The 22,476-nt window shown below is 37.7% G+C and overlaps 2 protein-coding genes and 1 non-coding gene across 4 annotated transcripts in view; all 3 read right to left on the reverse strand.

Annotated features, from left to right (window-relative positions):
* The window catches only part of LOC106059731 (uncharacterized), a 62,543-nt gene extending 51,856 nt beyond the window's left edge, over window positions 1-10,687 (reverse strand). For both annotated transcript variants that reach the window (XM_056040074.1, XM_056040073.1), the window contains exon 1: window positions 10,493-10,687. The gene's annotated coding sequence lies outside the window, so the exon portion shown is untranslated. The remainder of the gene's footprint in view (window positions 1-10,492) is intronic.
* Trnap-agg (transfer RNA proline (anticodon AGG)) lies at window positions 3,553-3,624 on the reverse strand. The gene has a single exon. It is a non-coding gene; the product is annotated as a tRNA-Pro (tRNA).
* Window positions 7,897-10,530, reverse strand: LOC129928370 (uncharacterized). Its single transcript, XM_056042586.1, has 2 exons — window positions 10,493-10,530; window positions 7,897-9,169 (listed from the first exon to the last, which is right to left on the reverse strand). Exons 1-2 carry the CDS (start codon window positions 10,528-10,530, stop codon window positions 7,897-7,899), a joined length of 1,311 nt encoding a protein of 436 aa, XP_055898561.1.
* Window positions 10,688-22,476: the final 11,789 nt, after the last annotated feature.

The following is a 22,476-nucleotide window of genomic DNA, read 5'->3' on the forward strand; positions in this document are numbered from 1 at the left end:
ATCAATACTGACCATTGGGAAGACATAACTCTAGACCACACCAGATGGAGAGAGACAGTGACCAAAAAAGCTATGGACAGCGAAAGAACATGGGCCTCAGCTCTGGAAGAAAAACGTACAATGTGAAAAATGGCCAGTTCCTCTATCACCAAAGCGAAAGCCACATTAACCTGCAATATTTGTGGTCGGGAGTGTCTCTCCAAAATAGGGCTCCACACCCACATGAGGAGGTGTGCGAGATGAACCATAGTCGATCTACGACTGAAGGAGGCCAACAATATATATATATATATATATATAAGGTAATTTTTGTAAATCTTATCTCCCCTTTCCCTAAGTGATATCCCTTTGGTGATATATTATATTAGACTTGGAGCATGCTGGGTATATTTCGACCTAAATACAAGCTTACTCTACACGGCAATGTTAGCAGGTCCCACAACTCTCAGTTTCTCATGTAATAAAATGTCAACTCTGAATCAGATTTAACAGCATGAGAAAAATCACAGACGCTACGTTATAACTTCACTGAGACTTGGGCCTTTTTTTTTTTTTTTTTTTATTGAGCACGTCAAACGACGTCAATTATAAAAGTTCTTTCCTAGACAGCTAAAGGCGGACCCAAGATATGAAAAGTTGGAGGGGCCTTTTTTTTTCTTCTGAAAACGAGAAAGTGTAGTGCGTTTTAAGGGGTTAAAAAATAACCTTTTTGTGCCTATCTTTTCTCTTTAAATGTATAACTTAAATAAAGTATCTCTTCCCAGCCCTTGCGATTAATGATGAGGTCAAAGTAATCTATTTCTATGATCACAGGTGAAAAAAGTGTCATGCAGCCAGCTTAACCGTGACCTCCGTGACCTATGTCGAAGGTGCCGCCTTAACGACCAACTTCGTAACCCATTAGAGGTAGATGAGCTCAGTGGAGAACTAAAATCCAGTTCTTATTGGGATTTGAACCCGACACTGATCGGTTCAGAAGCCTAGCGCTTTAGTACTCAGCCACTACATCTTCCAATAACATATAAAGTATAATTAAAAGGACACACACAGGAAGCTTCATCAACAGGATACGATCTGTTGTATAGATTTGTTCATGTAGTCGCTGTTGTATAGATTTGTTCATGTAGTCACTGTTGTATAGATTTGTTCATGTAGTCGCTGTTGTATAGATTTGTTCATGTAGTCGCTGTTGTATAGATTTGTTCATGTAGTCGCTGTTGTATAGATTTGTTCATGTATTCGCTGTTGTATAGATTTGTTCATGTAGTCGCTGTTGTATAGATTTGTTCATGTAGTCGCTGTTGTATAGATTTGTTCATGTAGTCGCTGTTGTATAGATTTGTTCATGTAGTCGCTGTTGTATAGATTTGTTCATGTAGTCGCTGTTGTATAGATTTGTTCATGTAGTCGCTGTTGTATAGATTTGTTCATGTAGTCGCTGTTGTATAGATTTGTTCATGTATTCGCTGTTGTATAGATTTGTTCATGTAGTCGCTGTTGTATAGATTTGTTCATGTATTCGCTGTTGTATAGATTTGTTCATGTAGTCGCTGTTGTATAGATTTGTTCATGTAGTCGCTGTTGTATAGATTTGTTCATGTAGTCGCTGTTGTATAGATTTGTTCATGTATTCGCTGTTGTATAGATTTGTTCATGTAGTCGCTGTTGTATAGATTTGTTCATGTATTCGCTGTTGTATAGATTTGTTCATGTAGTCGCTGTTGTATAGATTTGTTCATGTATTCGCTGTTGTATAGATTTGTTCATGTAGTCGCTGTTGTATAGATTTGTTCATGTAGTCGCTGTTGCTGAAGGTAACAAGTTGATTCCTATCTCGAGACATTCCAAGCACAACACTGTTTTCTAGAACCCAAACAAGTCAAAGTCAAGGTGTCTAAAGTGTGTCTTACTCGTAGTTTACTTGTGTCTTACTTGTGTCTTACTTGTGTCTTACTGGTGTCTTACTTGTGTCTTACTTGTGTCTTACTGGTGTCTTACTTGTGTCTTACTCGTGTCTTACTGGTGTCCTACTTGTGTCTTACTGGTGTCCTACTTGTGTCTTACTGGTGTCCTACTTGTGTCTTACTCGTGTCTTACTGGTGTCCTACTTGTGTCTTACTGGTGTCCTACTTGTGTCTTACTGGTGTCCTACTTGTGTCTTACTGGTGTCCTACTTGTGTCTTACTCGTGTCTTACTGGTGTCCTACTTGTGTCTTACTGGTGTCCTACTTGTGTCTTACTGGTGTCCTACTTGTGTCTTACTGGTGTCCTACTTGTGTCTTACTGGTGTCCTACTTGTGTCTTACTGGTGTCCTACTTGTGTCTTACTTGTGTCCTACTTGTGTCTTACTTGTGTCATCTACGTGTGTACAATTCGTGTACTACTCGTGTCTTACTCAAGTCTTACTTTTTGTCTTACTCGTGTCTTACTTTTTTGTCTTACTTCTGTCTTTTTTTGTGTTTTATTTGTGTCCTACTGTTTTACATCTGCATGATGACCTGAAGAATAAGAGAAGTTGCCACTTTCACAACTTCCGAACCTAGAAACTAAATCTTGTATTTGAATTTGCTTCCAAGTAAGTTCAAAACTCTACTGCCTCCCCCAACTCTTCATAGCTTTGTCACACTCTCCGCCCCTGCTAACACATTAGACCTACCACCTTGTAGTTCCCAGCTACTGTTGATATGTTTTGTCTAGCATTGGGGTCATAGACCAGTCAGTCCCTTTCAAGGATCTAGATTCCCAGTCACTTCACTTGTGAGTCAAGTCACTTGGACCTCAGTGATCTCTTTGATTTACAAGGGCGTTATCTTTCCCACAGTCGTCCACTTATCGTGGTGGGAACACTTCAAACATGTGCTGGTAAGGGAACGCAGTCATGTATAAAGATGTAGAAGCACACACACTTATTTTAGCGAAACTCTGAGTACATCTTTTCAGAGTCGGCGCCACAGAATAACATCTCGGGGTTTGTTTGTTTGAACTGTACCCCACATCCAAAGCATCTCCAAGAAAATACAAAATGTTACCTTGACATAGTGCAGAGAACAGTGATATAGTCGAAAGAGTGGTGACATAGAGTAAAGAGCAGTGACATAGTGCAGAGAACAGTGATATAGTCGAAAGAGTGGTGACATAGAGTAAAGAGCAGTGACATAGTGCAGAGAACAGTGATATAGTCGAAAGAGTGGTGACATAGAGTAAAGAGCAGTGACATAGTGCAGAGAACAGTGATATAGTCGAAAGAGTGGTGACATAGAGTAAAGAGCAGTGACATAGTGCAGAGAACAGTGATATAGTCGAAAGAGTGGTGACATAGAGTAAAGAGCAGTGACATAGTGCAGAGACCAGTAACATAGTGTAAATAGCAGTGATATTTATTTATATAAAACAAAAGGACAGTTTTGAAGACTATATACTCAATAAACTTCGTGCACCATATAGACTTTAATTATATAATTAGTTTTACTTCTACTAAAGAGATGAGATACAACATATACCTTTTTAGATTCAAGATAATCCTTATGAAATATTAAGTTAAAAAAAAAATTGGGCCCGTCCGGGATTTGAACCCGGGACCTCTCGCACCCTAAGCGAAAATCATACCCCTAGACCAACGGGCCAGATGTCAAATTAGATTGCGCTTCATAGAAATTCAATGCCAGTCGTATGATTCGCCTACCTTCACTAGGGTTATCGACTATTCAGCATCTATTAACATACGTTTTGTATTACTATTGAGACTATTGTTCATTTTTATAATGGTATATCTAGTAAATTTAACTCTTTTTTTTTTAAATCTTAAAAGGTATACTAAATAAATTTATTATTATTAGCTTATTTTGTATTATCATTATTATATTTTGAGAAATAAAAACAAATTGTATTTATTTTGTTTTTGTCACGCTGTTACACCAAAAGCTAATCTGCTAATTTGCCTAGGAAAGAATTTCATTCAATGGCAGGCCTGTCCGCATTCTTTGATGTTGTCTTCCCATCGCTTTCTCTGTCTGCCTCTTCTTCTCTTTCCTGTTACTATTCCCCGAAGGAAGGTCTTTGCGAGTCCTGAGGACCTAGTAATGTGGCAATATGTTTGCGTCTATGACAGTAGTTAGTAGGTCATTGTGGAGTCCAATTGCTGTAATAGTCTTGTTTCTAGTCTCTTCATTCTGATGAAATGAAACATCATAATTCATGCTTATAACAGGTTTCTCTTCCTAGATTGACGATGGATAATACAAAGAAAAGTTGAAGTCTTACAATGGATTGAATCGAACTGGCAATATTACGAAATAAAATGTAAAACAAATGGTCAGTGGCCTACGTAGATTTGATAATGGTATTGATTATTCACTTTTATTTTTTTGTAAAAAAGGGAAAGTTCTTATGTTTCTCTTTTTTTTCTCTTTATGTATTTCTCTTTATATATTTATGCTTATCTATCTCACTGGTTTCTCTTTATTTCTCTGTATTTATTTCTCTTTATTTCCCTTTCATTATTTCTCTTTATTTCTCTGTATTTATTTCTCTGTATTTATTTCTCTTTATTTTTATTTATTTCTCTTTATTTTTATTTATTTTTGTTTATTTATTTCTCTTTATTTCTCTTATTAAGGTGGTGAAGGTGGAGATGGTGTATTCTTGTTAAAGCTGTGTTTATTTTTTTTATATTTTTTTTTTAAATGTTATTATCAGTTCGATCGTTGGTCCAATAAACCAAGTTTTTGGTCCAGTCAAATCTACAGGTCCAGACTCCAAGAAAAAAGAAAAGTTAGGCTCCATGTGTTTATTTGATGGGTCTCTGTTACCTACAGAGCGTCGTTCTCCATGTGAAAGTTAGGCTATACTAACACCTTCACAGGGAATAAGAGGTGGGGAGGCAACAGGTACGCACGAGGCAAGACACGCTCACGCGCGGGGAGTTGGCCTTTGTGCGGAGGGTCAAGCTGTGCGACTGCTTTCTCTCACCGAGACTTCATCGCGCGGTGTCGCTTGTCCTGTGACGTACGTCGTGTCTCGCCAGGGAGAAGATAAAGGAGAGGGAGGGTGGGGTGGGGGGGGGGAGTGCAATTCGTGTCACTTTGTTGGATTGGAGCACTACTTTTGAGGTCTTACAAGTGTAGTGAGCATGTGGAGGAGGGGGGAACGGGGTAGGGAGAAGGAACTCGCCCACCTGACCTTGTTCTCACCAAGGCGACGTCTGACACGCGCTGGCACGTGACCTTTGGAGCAAGGCGTGACCCGAAATCTACACTTACGTGAGTGAAGGTTACACACTTATCAGAAGAAAAACAACAACCCACGACACATGCAGCCCCTACCCCTATTGTCTAACTCTATACCACCATGTTGAACGCAATCATGTCAGAGAAATATAGTAATATAATGCTTATCAGAAATACTTTCATTACTTTAGTTTCTTATTTTTATAAATACTTCCTTAGGTCAGTGAGGTCAGTGGCGTAGCTAGGGTGGGAGAAAATGTGAAAATCTTGAGGGGGAACCAAATTAGTGTTTCTTACATTAAAAATTAAAATATTACGCAAAACACAGGGGCCACCAAAGAGGTGGTTGGTTTTCCGTGCTGCCTTTAGGCGCTCAGTAAACACAACTCTACTCGAGTTGGGTGTCGAACCTCCAGCCCCCTTCTAGGTAGCCAAGCCAAGTTCAAGCGCACTTAGCCTCGCGACCACGCTTCCTACCATATTTAAGTTCTTAGTAAATAGCAGACAACGTATACAGAACCAGCGTTGTGTAACTTTAGTAATATCAGGGCCATATAACAATTTCACAATGGCGACAATGTCACATTTCTTGTAACATTTCTCCACATTACTTCTTCATCTCCGACTTTACGATTTCCTGAGTTTTTATAAAGTTTATATTAACTCACTCTTTCTATTTGGGTGGAATCTTGCACACGGATCAAGTTGAAACTTTGCACAATAATTTAATGTCGATGACAACACATATATCAATTAAAACTTAGAGCTTAGTCAATTAGTCAATTTATTATTTTTGAGTATATAGCCAATTTACTAAGCTTGTGTAGAGAATTAGGTCGTTCGCTTAAGATTTTTGACCAAATAGGACTATAGACCTTCTACCTTTACAAGAATCTGAATAGCTAAGTGGTTAACATGTCGGCCATCCATCATGGAGTATGGAGACCTCAAGTTCGAATTCAGACTCAATCAATTAAAAAAAAAAAGCTTTTGAAAAGGCAGCACGGAAATCTTCTCTCACCCTCTATCTTACTTGTTTTGTGTGTGTGTGTGCGTGCGCGCGTGAATTTGGCTACTTTACCGAAATATAGTCATTTCATTTCGGCATTAACTTTGAAGTTAACTTTCTGTTCAATGTTTGACTTGTGTGTTGGATTGTGGATGACACCAATTTGAGTCTAGAAAGTTTGTCTCTAATAGATTTGCTGAAGGAACAATTTTGAGTGTCGGCCAGTTCTTTGTTACACAAATACTAACTGAAACCAATTATTCTGGCGTTACTGGTTTACATATAAAAATCCGACATACCCAAAAGGGAATTGAGTGTGTGACTAATGGCAGTAATGAATAGAAAAGAAAGAACACAACAAATATCTATTGGGTATTTAAAACAAAAAGTGTAACAATAACAAGACACATAAGAACAAGACGAGAAGGGGTGCACATCCCACACAAGCCTCTCCGCCAACACAATGACATGACATTCAGCATCCTCCTTAACCCCCGTCCATACCCCCCCCCAACACCGCTGCAGTGTTAATTTCCCGAGACGATTAGAACCCCTCTCCAGCCCGCTGACCACAATCATTACTTGGACACAAACCGGCCCAAGTCTCCCGTGGCCTCAAGTAATGGATGGAATGACCAACAAACTAAAGCGTGGCTTGCGCTCCCTTTAGATGTTAAAACAATACCTGGAAGGCTCAGCTTTCGACTTTACGCACCCCCAACCCCACCCCATACCATTCTCCTTTCCCAAACCCTTCGTAAAGCCTTTCCAATCCCCCCCCCTTTCCTCACAGTATTCACAGTGTCGGATTAAAAGCGTATGAAGCCCTAATCAAAAATGCTGTTCTCCTGCCCCGATGCAAAACAAAGATTTGTTGGCTTTTTTCTTATTTATTAAAATATTAAGATACATGTGTGTATGTATGTATGTATGTATGTATGTATGTATGTATGTATGTATGTATGTATGTATGTATGTATGTATGTATGTATATATGTATGTATGTATGTATGTATGTATGTATGTATGTATGTATGTATGTATGTATGTATGTATGTATGTATGTATGTATGTATGTATGTAAGTATCTCTCTCTCTCTCTCTATATATATATATATATATATATATATATATATATATATATATATATACATAATGTACACATTATGAATCATAGTGTTTCAAAGTGAATCGAAGTGAATCATAGTGAGTCAGAGTAAATTGAATTGAATCAAAGTTTGTAAGAGTGAATCGAAGTGAATCAAAGTGAGTCATAGTGAATCGAATTGAATCAAAGTAATTGTGTGTTGCGTTTTCCTTTTTCCGTTAAATTATTTTATTTTACTAAAAAAAAAACAAAGTCATGTTTTCCTAAGTCAGTGTTTCCCAAACTTTTTCCTTAACGGAACACTTCGCACATCCTAAGTATTTAGTGGAACACTTTGCTTATTTTTTAGAGAGATTAATTTACTTGGTGGCTTACTAGTCAATTATTCCAGTAGTTAGTGAATCACCTATTCAGACCTCGAAAACACTAGGGTTCCGCGGAACACAGTTTGAAAAACACTGCCTAAGTAAACAAATATAAAAGTTGACTGGGGCTAAGATTTAAGAGATTCCTGAATAGAAAACAAAAAGTGTCCTTGATAAATGCCCAGAGCCTAATAAAAAGACAAGCAGTTAGATACAGCAAGGGGAAGTAAGCTACAGTTGAATACAGCAAGGGGAAGTAAGTTACAGTTGGATACAGCAAGGGCAAGTAAGCTACAGTTGCATTCAGCAAGGGGAAGTAAGTTACAGTTGGATACAGCAAGGAGAAGTAAGTTACAGTTGGATACAGCAAGGGCAAGTAAGTTACAGTTGGATACAGCAAGGGGAAGTAAGTTACAGTTGGATACAGCAAGGGGAAGTAAGTTACAGTTGGATACAGCAAGGGGAAGTAAGTTACAGTTGGATACAGCAAGGGGAAGTAAGTTACAGTTGAATACAGCAAGGGGAAGTAAGTTACAGTTGGATACAGCAAGGGCAAGTAAGTTACAGTTGGATACAGCAAGGAGAAGTAAGCTACAGTTGGATACAGCAAGGGGAAGTAAGTTACAGTTGGATACAGCAAGGGCAAGTAAGTTACAGTTGGATACAGCAAGGAGAAGTAAGCTACAGTTGGATACAGGAAGGGGAAGTATGTTACAGTTGGATACAGCAAGGGGAAGTAAGTTACAGTTGGATACAGGAAGGGGAAGTATGTTACAGTTGGATACAGCAAGGGGAAGTAAGTTACAGTTGGATACAGCAAGGGGAAGTAAGCTACAGTTGGATACAGCAAGGGGAAGTAAGTTACAGTTGGATACAGCAAGGGCAAGTAAGTTACAGTTGGATACAGCAAGGAGAAGTAAGCTACAGTTGGATACAGCAAGGGGAAGTAAGTTACAGTTGGATACAGCAAGGGCAAGTAAGTTACAGTTGGATACAGCAAGGAAAAGTAAGCTACAGTTGGATACAGGAAGGGGAAGTAAGTTACAGTTGGATACAGCAAGGAGAAGTAAGCTATAGTTGGATACAGCAAGGACAAGTAAGTTACAGTTGGATACAGCAAGGAGAAGTAAGCGATAGTTGGATACTGCAAGGGCAAGTAAGTTACAGTTGGATACAGCAAGGGCAAGTAAGTTACAGTTGGATACAGCAAGGGGAAGTAAGTTACAGTTGGATACAGCAAGGGCAAGTAAGTTACAGTTGGATACAGCAAGGGGAAGTAAGCTACAGTTGGATACAGCAAAGGGAAGTAAGTTACAGTTGGATACAGCAAGGGGAATTAAGTTACAGTTGGATACAGCAAGGGGAATTAAGTTACAGTTGGATACAGCAAGGGCAAGTAAGTTACAGTTGGATACAGCAAGGGGAAGTAAGCTACAGTTGGATACAGCAAGGGGAAGTAAGCTACAGTTGGATACAGCAAGGGGAATTAAGTTACAGTTGGATACAGCAAGGGGAATTAAGTTACAGTTGGATACAGCAAGGGGAAGTAAGTTACAGTTGAATATAGAAAGGGGAAGTAAGTTACAGTTGAATATAGAAAGGGGAAGTAAGTTACAGTTGAATATAGAAAGGGGAAGTAAGTTACAAGGGAAAGAAAAAACATCTGGAAGCTTTAATCTTCGTTTCTCTTCCCCCCCCCCCCTCTATCTTCTTCATTCCCTCTATTCCAGTGATGCCCAGCCTAATTCGACCAGCGGGCCATTTTTATTTCCGACACTCGTGTCGCGGGCCACAGGAACAAAAAGTAGGCCTACAAAAACGATATTGACCTGAAACCCGTAGATCCTATGCTTCATTAAAATGAGATATTTGAAATGTATCTTTTTTTCCCCGCGTCAGAAGATGGCTTTATCTCTCTACGTAAAATATCAGCAAGATTGGACTTCATTTCTGTGCTTAGAATATGAGCAACATTGTAGCTAGCTTTATAACCGAGTCATTTTCCTGTCTCTTTTTGGTAAATATTTCCATCAATCCTCCAATTTCTAGGTTTAGTTTAACAATCTTTTATTCGTGGCTCAAACCAAGAATGCCGTCATATTTGTTTCATAATGTCGTTTATATGTTGTTGTTTTGTTTGAAACAGCCAGAATTTCTTTATAAAACAAATATGTTGGCTTATTATCATGCTCCACAAAAAAGTAAAGAACCGTGTCACTTTTCCTGGTAGAAAACATACATTCTAGACTCAGATACCTATTTCATAAACACTCAAATGTTAAATGTTATGGAACTTATCATCAGGAGAAAAATTGAGGGCCCTAAGCCCCTAACGTAAGTAAAGATACATTTTTAAAATTCAATTTTTTTTTTTGGAAAAAGGGGGGATTTTCTACACTTTTTGGCGGACCGGGTGGACTCACTTTGCGGGCCGGATCTGGCCCGCGGGCCGTACTTTGGACATCACTGCTCTATTTTGATTCCCTCTTCTCTATCTTCATTTCACAGTCAAGGAAAATAAAGTGGAATAAACACACACACACATACAGATGCACACACATACACCCCAACAAGTACCCACCACACATAAAACATTGACAGAGTGAAAAAGTAGTTTAAAGAAAATACGTTACATAAGATTTAAAATCTCATATAAAAAAAACATTTGCGAATATTAATTAATCCTTTACCTACCAACGTATGTTAAAAAATTTCATGTAAATGTTATGGGCACATTAAATAAACAAACAAAACAAAACAAAAAAAAATATCATTGTATCTTACAGTGGGATGTGGTGGCTGAGTGTTAAACCGCGTTCCATTCAAACCGAGGGGTTTGTAGCTCGAAACTCAGCGAAGACTTGAATTGGGAGCTTTTGAAATTCAGAGGACTCCCCAGAATGTACCGCACTCAAAAGATCATTGTGCTACACGACATCCTCGTTAACCGTCGTCCTTTAAAATGGCTGCCCCGTAGATTGCAAGATCTGAAAGGGAAATACCATTATCTTTTTTCTTGCTATTTTACAGTTACTTTGCATCTTGACATTCATAATATGAAGTTACATGGGAAAAAAACAACAACTAGAATTTCATCTCTCTCAATTAAGAACACATTATTAACACACAAAATGGACTAGATTTGCTAGAACCAAAAGACATTCTAACGCAATCCCCAATCCAAGGTGATGGTATTAAAAAGAAGAAACATCTCCATTTCTTGTGACTTCATTGACAAACTGTCCCCCATGCTGAGCTGTTCTAAAGCGGATTGGATCACAACCAAGTTATCTCAGTCTCTGGAAACACTTCAGAAACCAGGCGGGAAAAAATGTTATTTTATTAAGTGACGCGCATGCGCCTCGCCACGATTTCTCTCGTCCCCGTAATGAAACCAGAGACGATAGGAGGGGATGGGGAAGTTAAAACTTCGCAATCCGGGTCCTTACTTGGAAGTCCGGGGAGACTAGCCAGTTGGCTATTCCTTCGGTTCAGCCTGGATTTGTATGGCACGAGGGGTGGGGGGTCTGCGCACAGCTCTGGACTACCCGGATGTAGCCAAAAACCTTTCAGAGATGACAAATTTGTCTTTCCAACGAAAAGAGCGTTTAAAACTTTGTAATTGAATAGAAAAACGAAATGTGAATGCGTCGACAAGAGAGTGTCTCCAACATGCGTTGTGTTTTGTTGTTTTTTGTGTCCACATCCAATTTATTTTAATAAATATTGAAATGATTTCTGGATGACACTGAATCCGAAATTGACGCTTTATAAAATGTGCTTAACGTGTATGCTTAACGCGGAGATCAATTGTAATAGGCGCGTGCAGCTTGTAAAGAATGTCCCTGTCAGGATTTATTAAAAGTTTCGGGTTAATGGATGTATTCCAACAACATATCATTGCACGCATTTACAGGATGCAGCTGATCATTAGAGTCGAGAAAAGCACAACGTACAATTCGATAACAGAAAAATGTTGTGGTTTATTGTTCATTACCGTCCGGCATGTTTTTGTTGTATCGTGTAATACATTCAGAGAGAACTTAATGTGCCATGAATTTTCAATTATTCTAATCTGGTTTTTTTTTTGTTCAGTTAGTTAGAACATTTTAGTTAAGACATTTTCATATTGAAAATTTTAGTTACATTTTATTCATGATATTTTAATTGAGAAAAATATAAATCTTGATCACAAAAATAGAAAATTGAAAAGCTTTTCTTTCGAAGGTTTTCCTGTTCATTTCCTTATTTCGTGCACTATTTAAGCTAACTAAACTTGGTGGAAGCATAGCTGGGGGAAGGGCATAGATCTAAAAGCATCTAGAGAATTTCATATTAATTTTAAGAAAAAATACATACACTTTTCACTTTCGACTTTGAGGACCATCCATTGTCTCCAGAAAGCCAGAGACAAAGGTGTAAAGAAATCGGAAGAAAAGAATACATTGATAATTATACTAAAAGAATAGCTTACACTGTAACATAACCGTTACATTCCAAAACAAAGCATAGCACAGCATAGCATAGCATAGCACAGCACAGCATAGCATAGCATAGCATAGCACATCATAGCATAGCATAGCATAGCACAGCATAGCATAGCATAGCACAGCATAGCATAGCATAGCATAGCATAGCACAGCATAGCATAGCACATCATAGCATAGCATAGCATAGCACAGCACAGCATAGCACAGCACAGCATAGCATAGCACAGTTAGGAGAGTAAAATATTGACAGGCCAAGTTCTGATCATATCTTGTTTCTATAAACACTTTCAGCATTCGCAAGTCTGCAGCGATGATCTGCTCTTGATTCAATGATTCATGACATCAAATGACAAACGCAATGGCAAGTCAGTGGACAAATCACATGTCAGATCGAATGTCATTAAACAGGATCAAAAATTTCCAGATGCAGCGCTCATGTTTTTCGCCCTAGCCGCCCTCTCGCCCACTGTTTATTTCAACGCCCCCCAATCCCAACCACCCCAAACGCACGCCACATCCCTGCTGCGCTTTTCTCTGCGAGCAAACATTCGCTGAGCATCTGCGTTAAAAAATAGACTTAAAAAGAGAGAGAGAGAGATTGAAGAAAGAGGGAGAGATTGAGAGAGAGAGTAAGGGAGGGAACAGAGATCGAATGAGAAATTACATTTAGCTCCAGGGGCAAGAAGGGCTTTAATTTGGCCTCGTTTTTGTGGGAAATGGCGCGAATTAACTTAGCCGTCTGCGCATGTCCTCAGCTTCTGTTTCTCCAGCGTTTGGCCTAACCAGGTTAAGTGTTCATGACGATTTTAAACATCCCTTTGATTTCTCCTCGCTGGCTAGTCTCAATTAAACTCGGCGATAAATAATTTCTCCCAGGGACTTCATCGTGTCTGGCATTCGGGATTCTTCGGGCCTTCGTCTCGCGCGAGGCCACGCCCACTGATTGATTTGATTTCCTTTGAGACAACATCGAGGGACATCGACGATTTGTGTTTGTGCGTCTGTGTGTAGGTTTGCATGTGAGCGTGTCAGAGTTGCTGAACGCTAAGGTGCAGAAGACTAATCTATCTATCTATCTATCTATCTATCTATCTATCTATCTATCTATCTATCTATCTATCTATCTATCTATCTATCTATCTATCTATCTATCTATCTATTTATCTATCTGTCTATCTTTGTTTTCTGTAGATGCTAGTACTTTTGTGTTTAGTTAAAAAAAAACACTTAAAAAAAAAATCGCCAACCTTGCACCCATGGAACATGGTGAGAGCCAACATAGGTATTGAAAGGTCTATCGCGTTCTTGAAAGGACTATAGAGTTTGGGAATTTCCGAAAGCAATGCATTATTGATTCAAGAGTTTAATTAATTAATGTTCAGGAGTCTATCATTAGAAGTATTCAATAATAATTAATTTAAATAAAAACATGGCGTAGTCAGCTGTAGTGTATCGATATTATACCATTACTATTTGTATTTAAAAAATGCTTTATTTTTATCGAATTATATAAGAGTTTTTTACGTAATTTTAATATAGGTCACATAAAGATTCTACATTTAGAAGTAGATCTAGATCTAGACTAGATTTGAAGAGCTCGAAATCAGAGGTCCAGGTCTAGTGTTAGATCTAGATGTCCATATAATGAAAATACATGTAAATAATCGCTCAAGTTTACATCGCCCGAATCAGTAACTTCGTTTGTTCAAGCAGCTGACGGTCTCAAAATCACGGGTTCGATACCCGTTTGAATTAAAAAAAAAAGTATTATTATATTTTAAGTTTTAGAATGGAGGTTGATAATGTATTGTATGGTCTTTTTAAATTTTTAAATGTTTTCTTGCTAATTATATGACTTTTTTTTTGTAATGCTTCAATATTGCAAGGAGTCTTTCTGCGAGCTTGCACCATCAAAGTTCTTCTCTTACAGTCGAGCAAATGTCTACCTAAGATGTTGTTGGAAATGTCAGTCTACGTCTATTTATTTTGTCCACTCATTACTGACTAAAAAGACAAAAATATGAGTCTTGCGGGTTTACCCGCCTAAAGCTTTTCAAAATAGCGAAATTTAATTAAAACATGATTATATTAAAAAAATATTAACTATAACTGCCAAGCCATAGTTTTTACCTTGTGGCAAATTAGCTAACAATTTTTCTCCCAAAGATAAACTTTCAAATTAGTAGAAAAATCGTTAGAGCCGTTTTCGAAATACCTTTCGAGTGTTCAGATTCCACCCCCCCCCCCCAACCGTTTCCATGAAGAGTTAGCACGTTAATTAGCGGCATTGTAAGAATATGCATAAATTAAGGAATAAGTTATTGAGGCTAATGACGAGGTCAAGTTTGATAGTTTAACTATCGACTACTTTAGAGGCTACTTCGTCTTCTATTAAAAGAAAGGATTCCGATCCTAATTAGAAGACACAAGCCAGAACACTCTGCGCGAGGCACAGAGGGTCTCAATCAAATGGAAATGGATTCAATTAGCATCCGAGCGCCTCGCACCACGGGCTCAAGCCCACCACCAGTGTCCCCTCGGAGAGTCGACCTTTGACCTCAGAGATTTGCTCCAAACAAAACGAGATAAACGCAGTGTTTTGTATCGGCGTGTGTGTATATCACCATGGAGACATGAAAGAGAGGGCACTCGGTGAAATGCATTGTGGGACTGCTTCAGAAAGTCAACGAGGCGCTATTGAGGTTTTCGAAAATCTTTTCCTTTGTGAGATGATCTTTGTGGAGTCGGATCTTTACGATCAACAAATGACGCATTAAGTACAAGAAAGAGAAGTTTATGAGGAATGTAATGATATAATCTGATGATCAAATAAACTAGTTATACAAATAGTTGGTATATATTAACTTTGTAATTGTCTTTTACAATTACACTTCAAAGCTCTTCTATGTCGTGAATATTTTATTATTCCTTCAACTCAAGATTATTGGTTTGGCACAAAATGCCATTAGCTCTCGAGCACTGTATAAATGGCCTACTTAGTGCCTTGGCTGTAGGAGGCGCGGTGGCTGAGAGGTAAAGTGGGGGGAAGGGTTCGAATCCTGGTGAAGACTGGTGAGATGTTTTATTTCGGGATCTTTAAGTGCCTCTGAGTCCAACCAGCTGCAATGGGTACCTGACATTAGCTGTATATATGGCCTACTTAGTGCCTTGGCTGTAGGAGGCGCGGTGGCTGAGTGTTAAAGTGGGGGGACGGGTTCGAATCCTGGTGAAGACTGGTGAGATGTTTTATTTCGGGATCCTTAAGTGCCTCTGAGTCCAACCAGCTCCAATGGGTACCTGACATTAGTTGGGGAAAAGCAAAAGGCGGTTGGTCATTGTACTGGCCACATGACACCCTCGTTAGCCGTAGGCCACAGAAACAGATGACGTTCATATCATCTGTCCTATAGATCACAAGGTCTGAAAGGAGTACTTTAGTGTTTTGGCTTTAGCTTGGGGGGCCAGCAAAATCTTTTGATTATTAATAAGTATTGTGATAAGTAATGATAAGTCTAGTGTGTGTATTAGTGTGTTGAGTGTCTGATGAAACTTGTAAAAGCTTCGTGGCAGATGAGTGGCTGAAAGAGCAGCAAACGACGAAGAAAAACAAAAGACGAAATCCTGTGTTATAAATGTGTGCTGAAAACAGTTTTGAAGTATTTGAAATATTTCGACTTAAATGTAAATTTATTTGTGTTTAAATCTTTGTCTACACCACAATCCAAAGCTGTTTACATATGTGTTAAGTCAAGTTTATTTGTTGTCTTGTCTAGGCTTACATTTACAACATTGGTGCTGTTAGTGAATAGAGACTTAAAGTCAAGAATATGGGGAAAAACAAAACAGCAAGCAAAGACTGCAAAGGATGCATTGGCGTAGCTAGTGGTTTGGGGGCCGAGGAGCGGGGGGCCTTTACCTTTCTAGGGGCCCTTGCATTTTGACATTCGAAATTATGACATGAGATAATGTGCTTAATAAATTGGTACAAATGAACAAAAAATAATCACTTAGACAGTTTAAAGAATAATCCCGTTGTTTATTGGCGAGATAATACACACTAGACACATCTGAATTCCTATTCACTACATGCTTTCTGTGCAGCTATAGCGTCATCCAGATCAAAGCTGTCTAGTATTGGTAACTTCACGTCAATAGCAAGATTACATGGCAGTGTCCAAATATTCATATAATAATTAATAATAATCAATAATAAAATATTAATAATTAATATTTAATGTAAATAAAATTTAGAAACATTCATTTGGAGGCCCCCCTTACCTGGGACCTTCTAATTTGGATCCCCCGCCACCCCACCCTAGCTACGCCACTGCTAGGATATATTGAACAATAAAAATGTACATTTGAGAAATGTCATTAGAAGATAACTGTGTTTGATGTTGGGCACGGAGGGATGTGTTTGTTTTTATAGCGTCTACAATCACGTGATCTAAGCTTTGATGCCAACTATGGAGATGTCTCTTTTAGATTCTCTAATCCACTTTATTCTCATCTGCGCAGAAACATAGTCATTATGAAGACAGCAGACATTGAAGAAAGATTTAGATAGATCTAGCAGCAACATCAAGATCTTGTTTCTCTCTTTTTCTCCTCCTAAAGTCTAACTGTTTCGGTGTGTCAGTATTCAATCGACAACTGTCTTTTACAAATGTAACATTTAAATATCAAGCTTGAAAAGTTTGTGTTGACATCAAAATATTATGTCGACATCAAAATGTTATGTTGACATCAAAATATTATGTCGACATCAAAATATTATGTCGACATCAAAATGTTATGTCGACATCAAAATGTTATGTTGACATCAAAATGTTATGTTGACAACAAAATGTTTTGTTGACTTGAAAAGTTTATGTTGACATCAAAATGTTATGTTGACATCAAAATGTTATGTTGACATCAAAATGTTATGTTGACATCAAAATGTTTTGTTGACTTGAAAAGTTTATGTTGACATCAAAATGTTATGTTGACAACAAAATGTTTTGTTGACTTGAAAAGTTTATGTTGACATCAAAATGTTATGTTGACATCAAAATGTTATGTTGACATCAAAATGTTATGTTGACATCAAAATGTTTTGTTGACTTGAAAAGTTTATGTTGACATCAAAATGTTATGTTGACATCAAAATGTTATGTTGACATCAAAATGTTATGTTGACATCAAAATGTTATGTTGACAACAAAATGTTATGTTGACATCAAAATATTATGTCGACATCAAAATGTTATGTCGACATCAAAATGTTATGTTGACATCAAAATGTTATGTTGACATCAAAATGTTATGTTGACATCAAAATGTTATGTTGACATCAAAATATTATGTCGACATCAAAATGTTATGTCGACATCAAAATGTTATGTTGACATCAAAATGTTATGTTGACATCAAAATGTTATGTTGACATCAAAATGTTATGTTGACATCAAAATGTTATGTCGACATCAAAATGTTATATTGACATCAAAATGTTATGTTGACAACAAAATGTTATGTTGACATCAAAATGTTTTGTTGACTTGAAAAGTTTATGTTGACATCAAAATGTTATGTTGACAACAAAATGTTTTGTTGACTTGAAAAGTTTATGTTGACATCAAAATGTTATGTTGACATCAAAATGTTATGTTGACATCAAAATGTTATGTTGACATCAAAATGTTTTGTTGACTTGAAAAGTTTATGTTGACATCAAAATGTTATGTTGACATCAAAATGTTATGTTGACATCAAAATGTTATGTTGACATCAAAATGTTATGTTGACATCAAAATGTTTTGTTGACTTGAAAAGTTTATGTTGACATCAAAATGTTATGTTGACATCAAAATGTTATGTTGACATCAAAATGTTATGTTGACATCAGAAAAGTATGTGGGCATCATAAATGTATGCTGACATTAATAGGTATGTTGTTGACGATAACAAGCTGGACGCCGTAAACGAATTCTGCTATATGGGATTCACAATTACGGATGACCTGTCTCTAGAAGAGGAGATAAAAAAAACGCATAGGGAAGGCTGCCTCGACCTTCACTAGACGCAGGCCAAGAGTTTGGGAAAACCATAAGCTAACTACGGTGACCAAAATGGAAGTCTACAAGGCATGCGTTATGAGTACACTGATGTATGGCAGTGAATCATGGATCACCGACGCAAAGCAAGAGAGAAAACTGAACTCATTCTATTTGAGATGTCTCCGTAGGATCTTGAATGTTACATGGAAAGAAAAAGTGTGCAATACTGAGATCATTGCGCGATCAGGTATTCCCAGCATCTTTACATCCCTCAGACAACGCCGCTTGCGCTGGCTTGGACATGTTCGCCGGATGGAGGACGAGCGCATCCCGAAAGTCATCCTCTATGGTCAACTCGCGACTGGCACAAGAAAAACTGGTCGCCCCCACCTCCTTTACATAGATGTAATAAAACGTGACCTCAAATCAGTGAACATCAATACTGACAATTGGGAAGACATAACTCTGGACCGCAACAGATGGAGAGAGACAGTGACCAAAAAAGCTATGGACAGTGAAAGTACATGGGTCTCAGCTCAGGAAGAAAAACGTACAATCTGAAAAACGGCCAGCTCCTCTACCACCGAAGCAAAACCCACCTTAACCTGCGCTATCTGTGGACGGGAGAGTCTCTCCAAAATAGGGCTCCACAGCCACATGAGGAAGTGTGCTCTGAGATGAACCATAGTCGTTCTACGACTGAAGGAGGCCAATGATGATGATGAGGATGATGATGATGATGAAGTTAAAATTACTATAGCATGTTGACATTGATGATTAAATTAGTAAGGTAACATAAAACTAATATGCTGAATTAAAAGTATTCTACATAATATTAAACTGTTGACATTTTCAATGTTATGTTAAGTTCTAAAATGTTTCATTGGCATTTAAAATGTTATGCTGACTTTTTAAAAAATACACCCATCCCAGTGGCGCTACAGCCTGCAGAACCCTGGCCTGCTTTAGCACATCTTTCCATTCTGATCTAACCTGCGCCTTACTTCTGCCCAGGACTTTCAGCCGTTGTAGATCTGTCTCTACGTCATCAAGCCACCATGCTCGTGGTCTGCATTTCGGGCGCCTGCCTTTTGGTTTTGCCAGTGAACGAACTACGTTAACTTATAGAAGCCTAGTCCTGAGACTGTCTTGATTAAAAAACATAGTATTCCTTTTATTGTCTTTTATTCCCAGTGGATGTTAGACAGCAGCACCAGAAACAAGCTCAACAACATGTTTACACGTGAAAACGTTCGTGACTTCGCAGTCCGCGAGGCAGATGTAACATCTCATCTGTTTCTATGGGCGACGGGGATGTCATCTAGACCAACGGCTTTTACGTATCGCAACTATGGTCAAGTACACATTCAAAATCGGATGGATTGGAATTGTCCTAGACATGAACATGTTTAAGTCTCAGTCTTTGTTGGGTTTCGAACTAGGCACGTAAGAAAAGAGTTTTAACGCTCTGCGGTAGCACTAGAGCTCCTCCTTATGTTTTGACTGACAATGGATGCGCCCAGTGTTGGTTTCTTCTCCTTGAATCGGGACGAAACCAGCCAGAGACTAAAGAAGCCAATTTAGAAGCTGCAAACTTTACCACAGTTCATGTATGTGCTAGCTGATAGGGCAGCTTTCTTAGTGCTAGCTGATAGGGCAGCTTTCTTAGTGCTAGCTGATATGGAAGCTTTCTTAGTGCTAACTGATAGGGCAGCTTTCTTAGTGCTAACTGATAGGGCAACTTTCTTAGTGCTAGCTGATAGGGCAACTTTCTTAGTGCTAGCTGATAGGGCAGCTTTCTTAGTGCTAGCTGATAGGGCAGCTTTCTTAGTGCTAGCTGATATGGCAGCTTTCTTAGTGCTAACTGATAGGGCAGCTTTCTTAGTGCTAACTAATAGGGCAGCTTCCTTAGTGCTAGCTGATAGGGCAACTTTCTTAGTGCTAGCTGATAGGGCAACTTTCTTAGTTGATAGGGTAGGTTTCTTATTCTTTCTTTTGTCTAAGCAAGCGTCAGTCCTTTTACTCTCTCAATGCTGTCAATCGGGTCTAACTCCATCGGCAAACTCAGCGTAAGGGATGTCTTTGGGAATGTTTTCATCTAGCATGTGAGTGACATGTCCAAGAGAACGTTGACAAATAGCAGTACTTTAGTCAACAGTCGACAAGTGCTACTTGGTAGCTAATTTCGTGAATATTTGTAATTAATGTTGGAGATTTATAAGATGAAATGATGGTATGCTGGGCAATTCTTCTTGGAGCATCGAATAATATTGTTCTCTTGTTGAACACTTTAAATCTCGATATCTGCAGTAGTTTTGTCTTCTTATATAATACAGACGTTACTTCAAAATAGAAGATGATTACGTCCTAAGCGTCATGCATTTAATCATGCATATTAACCAATGACTTAAGTTCTGCCAAGTCACTGGTTTTCCTGGCTAGCTTAGGCAACCCATTCCATGCTCTAATAGCACTAGGGAAGAAGGAGTATTTGTACAAATTTGTCCTAGCATATGTGACGAGGAGTGTGCCTTTATCTTTGTGTCTTTCAGAGTATTTTATTAAATTTTGTTTTTGTATTTGAAGATTATGGTTCAGTGTTTTATGTATAATTGCTACTTTACTTTTGAGTCATCTGTCCTGAAGGCTTTCTAAATTTAGTGATTTTACTAAAGGTGTTACTCTAGTCAAATGTGAATATTCGTTTGTTATGAATCTCACTGCTCTATTTTGTGTCTGTTCCAGTTTCTTAATGTTTTCTTGAGTTGAGGGGTCCCAAACGGAGGATGCATATTCTATTATTGGCAAGTATACTTATCTACTATACACCTAGGATTTAACTATATCTTTATAACTATCAGTTCATAGAATACATATTGAATATTAAAAATGTAATAATAATAACATTAATAAATCTCCATATCCTGTGGTATCAAGTTCTTAGCCGCTCTAATAACAGAACAGCTCGTCTCTTCTTTATGTATTGACGTAGATTGTAGTTGTTGATAGGTTATAGTTTCTGACATTCTTGCTGAAAATATTGAAACCTTCCTTTTTATCTACCTGAGTTGACCACTTCGGAGGCCGATTCTGAGTTTGTGTTTACACACTAATTTTCTTTGAAACATTATTTTTAATTAATTCTTGTTTTGTGAGGAACATTAATAATTTAGAAAATTTCCTCAATATCCGAGATTGGGTGTGGAAGAAATAAAGTGTGCAAACATTTTAACAGACAGAGTGAGTTGATATAAGCTTTGTAGCATGTGGGTTCCAGAAGAGAGAGAGAGAGAGAGAAAGAGAGTAGAGAGAGAAAAAATGAAAAAGCGGGTCGTATAATTTTATTGTTATATATATATAAAATGTATGTTATAAAATGTTGCTCGTTTATTAAATACAAAAAAATGGAAAGTAGATGTTCTGGCCAATAGTGGCCATAACAATATTGAACCAGTGAACTATACAACGGCCTGGAGGTGTGCAATGCTAAATATGGATATGTTTCTACAGTATGGCAATGTTAACAAAATAGTCTCTTATATCTAAGTAACATGTACGGTAACACTTTTGCACACTATGAAAATGTAACATTTTGAAATACTAGATAGTTGAGGCATTGTTGGGAAATTTAGAAAATACAAATACTACTGTTCAGTTGTTTGGCTTATATATTTGAAGTTTAGATTACAGTTAAAAGTTCTAGATAAACTGTCTGTGTATGAGTTGTTGTATTTTATAAATCAAGGGAAACAACTAGTAATTTTCTTTGAAATAAATTATTTTGACATTGCCTCCCTTTACATGCAGTTTTTCGTAAAACAAAATAATTATTAGGACATTATTATTAACGACTTTTCATCGCAAGAATGAGTGCAAGAAAGAGTGCAAGAAATGCGCATATAACAATGTTTTAAACTTAAGAAATAAGTTACAGGAAATGTAGTATATTTCTTATAACTAATAGTAAGTATTTTTCATTATAATGTTCAGGTTTTTTTTTATGTAATAAAACAAGTTTTAAAAGTTTTATTTTCCTTGTCTAATTTTCAACAACAAACAGAATCATTGGTTAGACTCAACACTAAACATGCTCTTTGGTCCCAAAAACAGGAAGAAAAAAATCATTAAAAAAAAGTCAATATAATTTGCTTATTTGCTTATTTGAGCCCTACAATGACATCAATGTAGAAAAGCCACTGTCATGTGACTATCCACCAGACTTTCCAAAGACTGAAAC

Source organism: Biomphalaria glabrata, chromosome 9, assembly GCF_947242115.1.
Source record: "Biomphalaria glabrata chromosome 9, xgBioGlab47.1, whole genome shotgun sequence".
Classification (NCBI taxonomy): domain Eukaryota; kingdom Metazoa; phylum Mollusca; class Gastropoda; family Planorbidae; genus Biomphalaria; species Biomphalaria glabrata.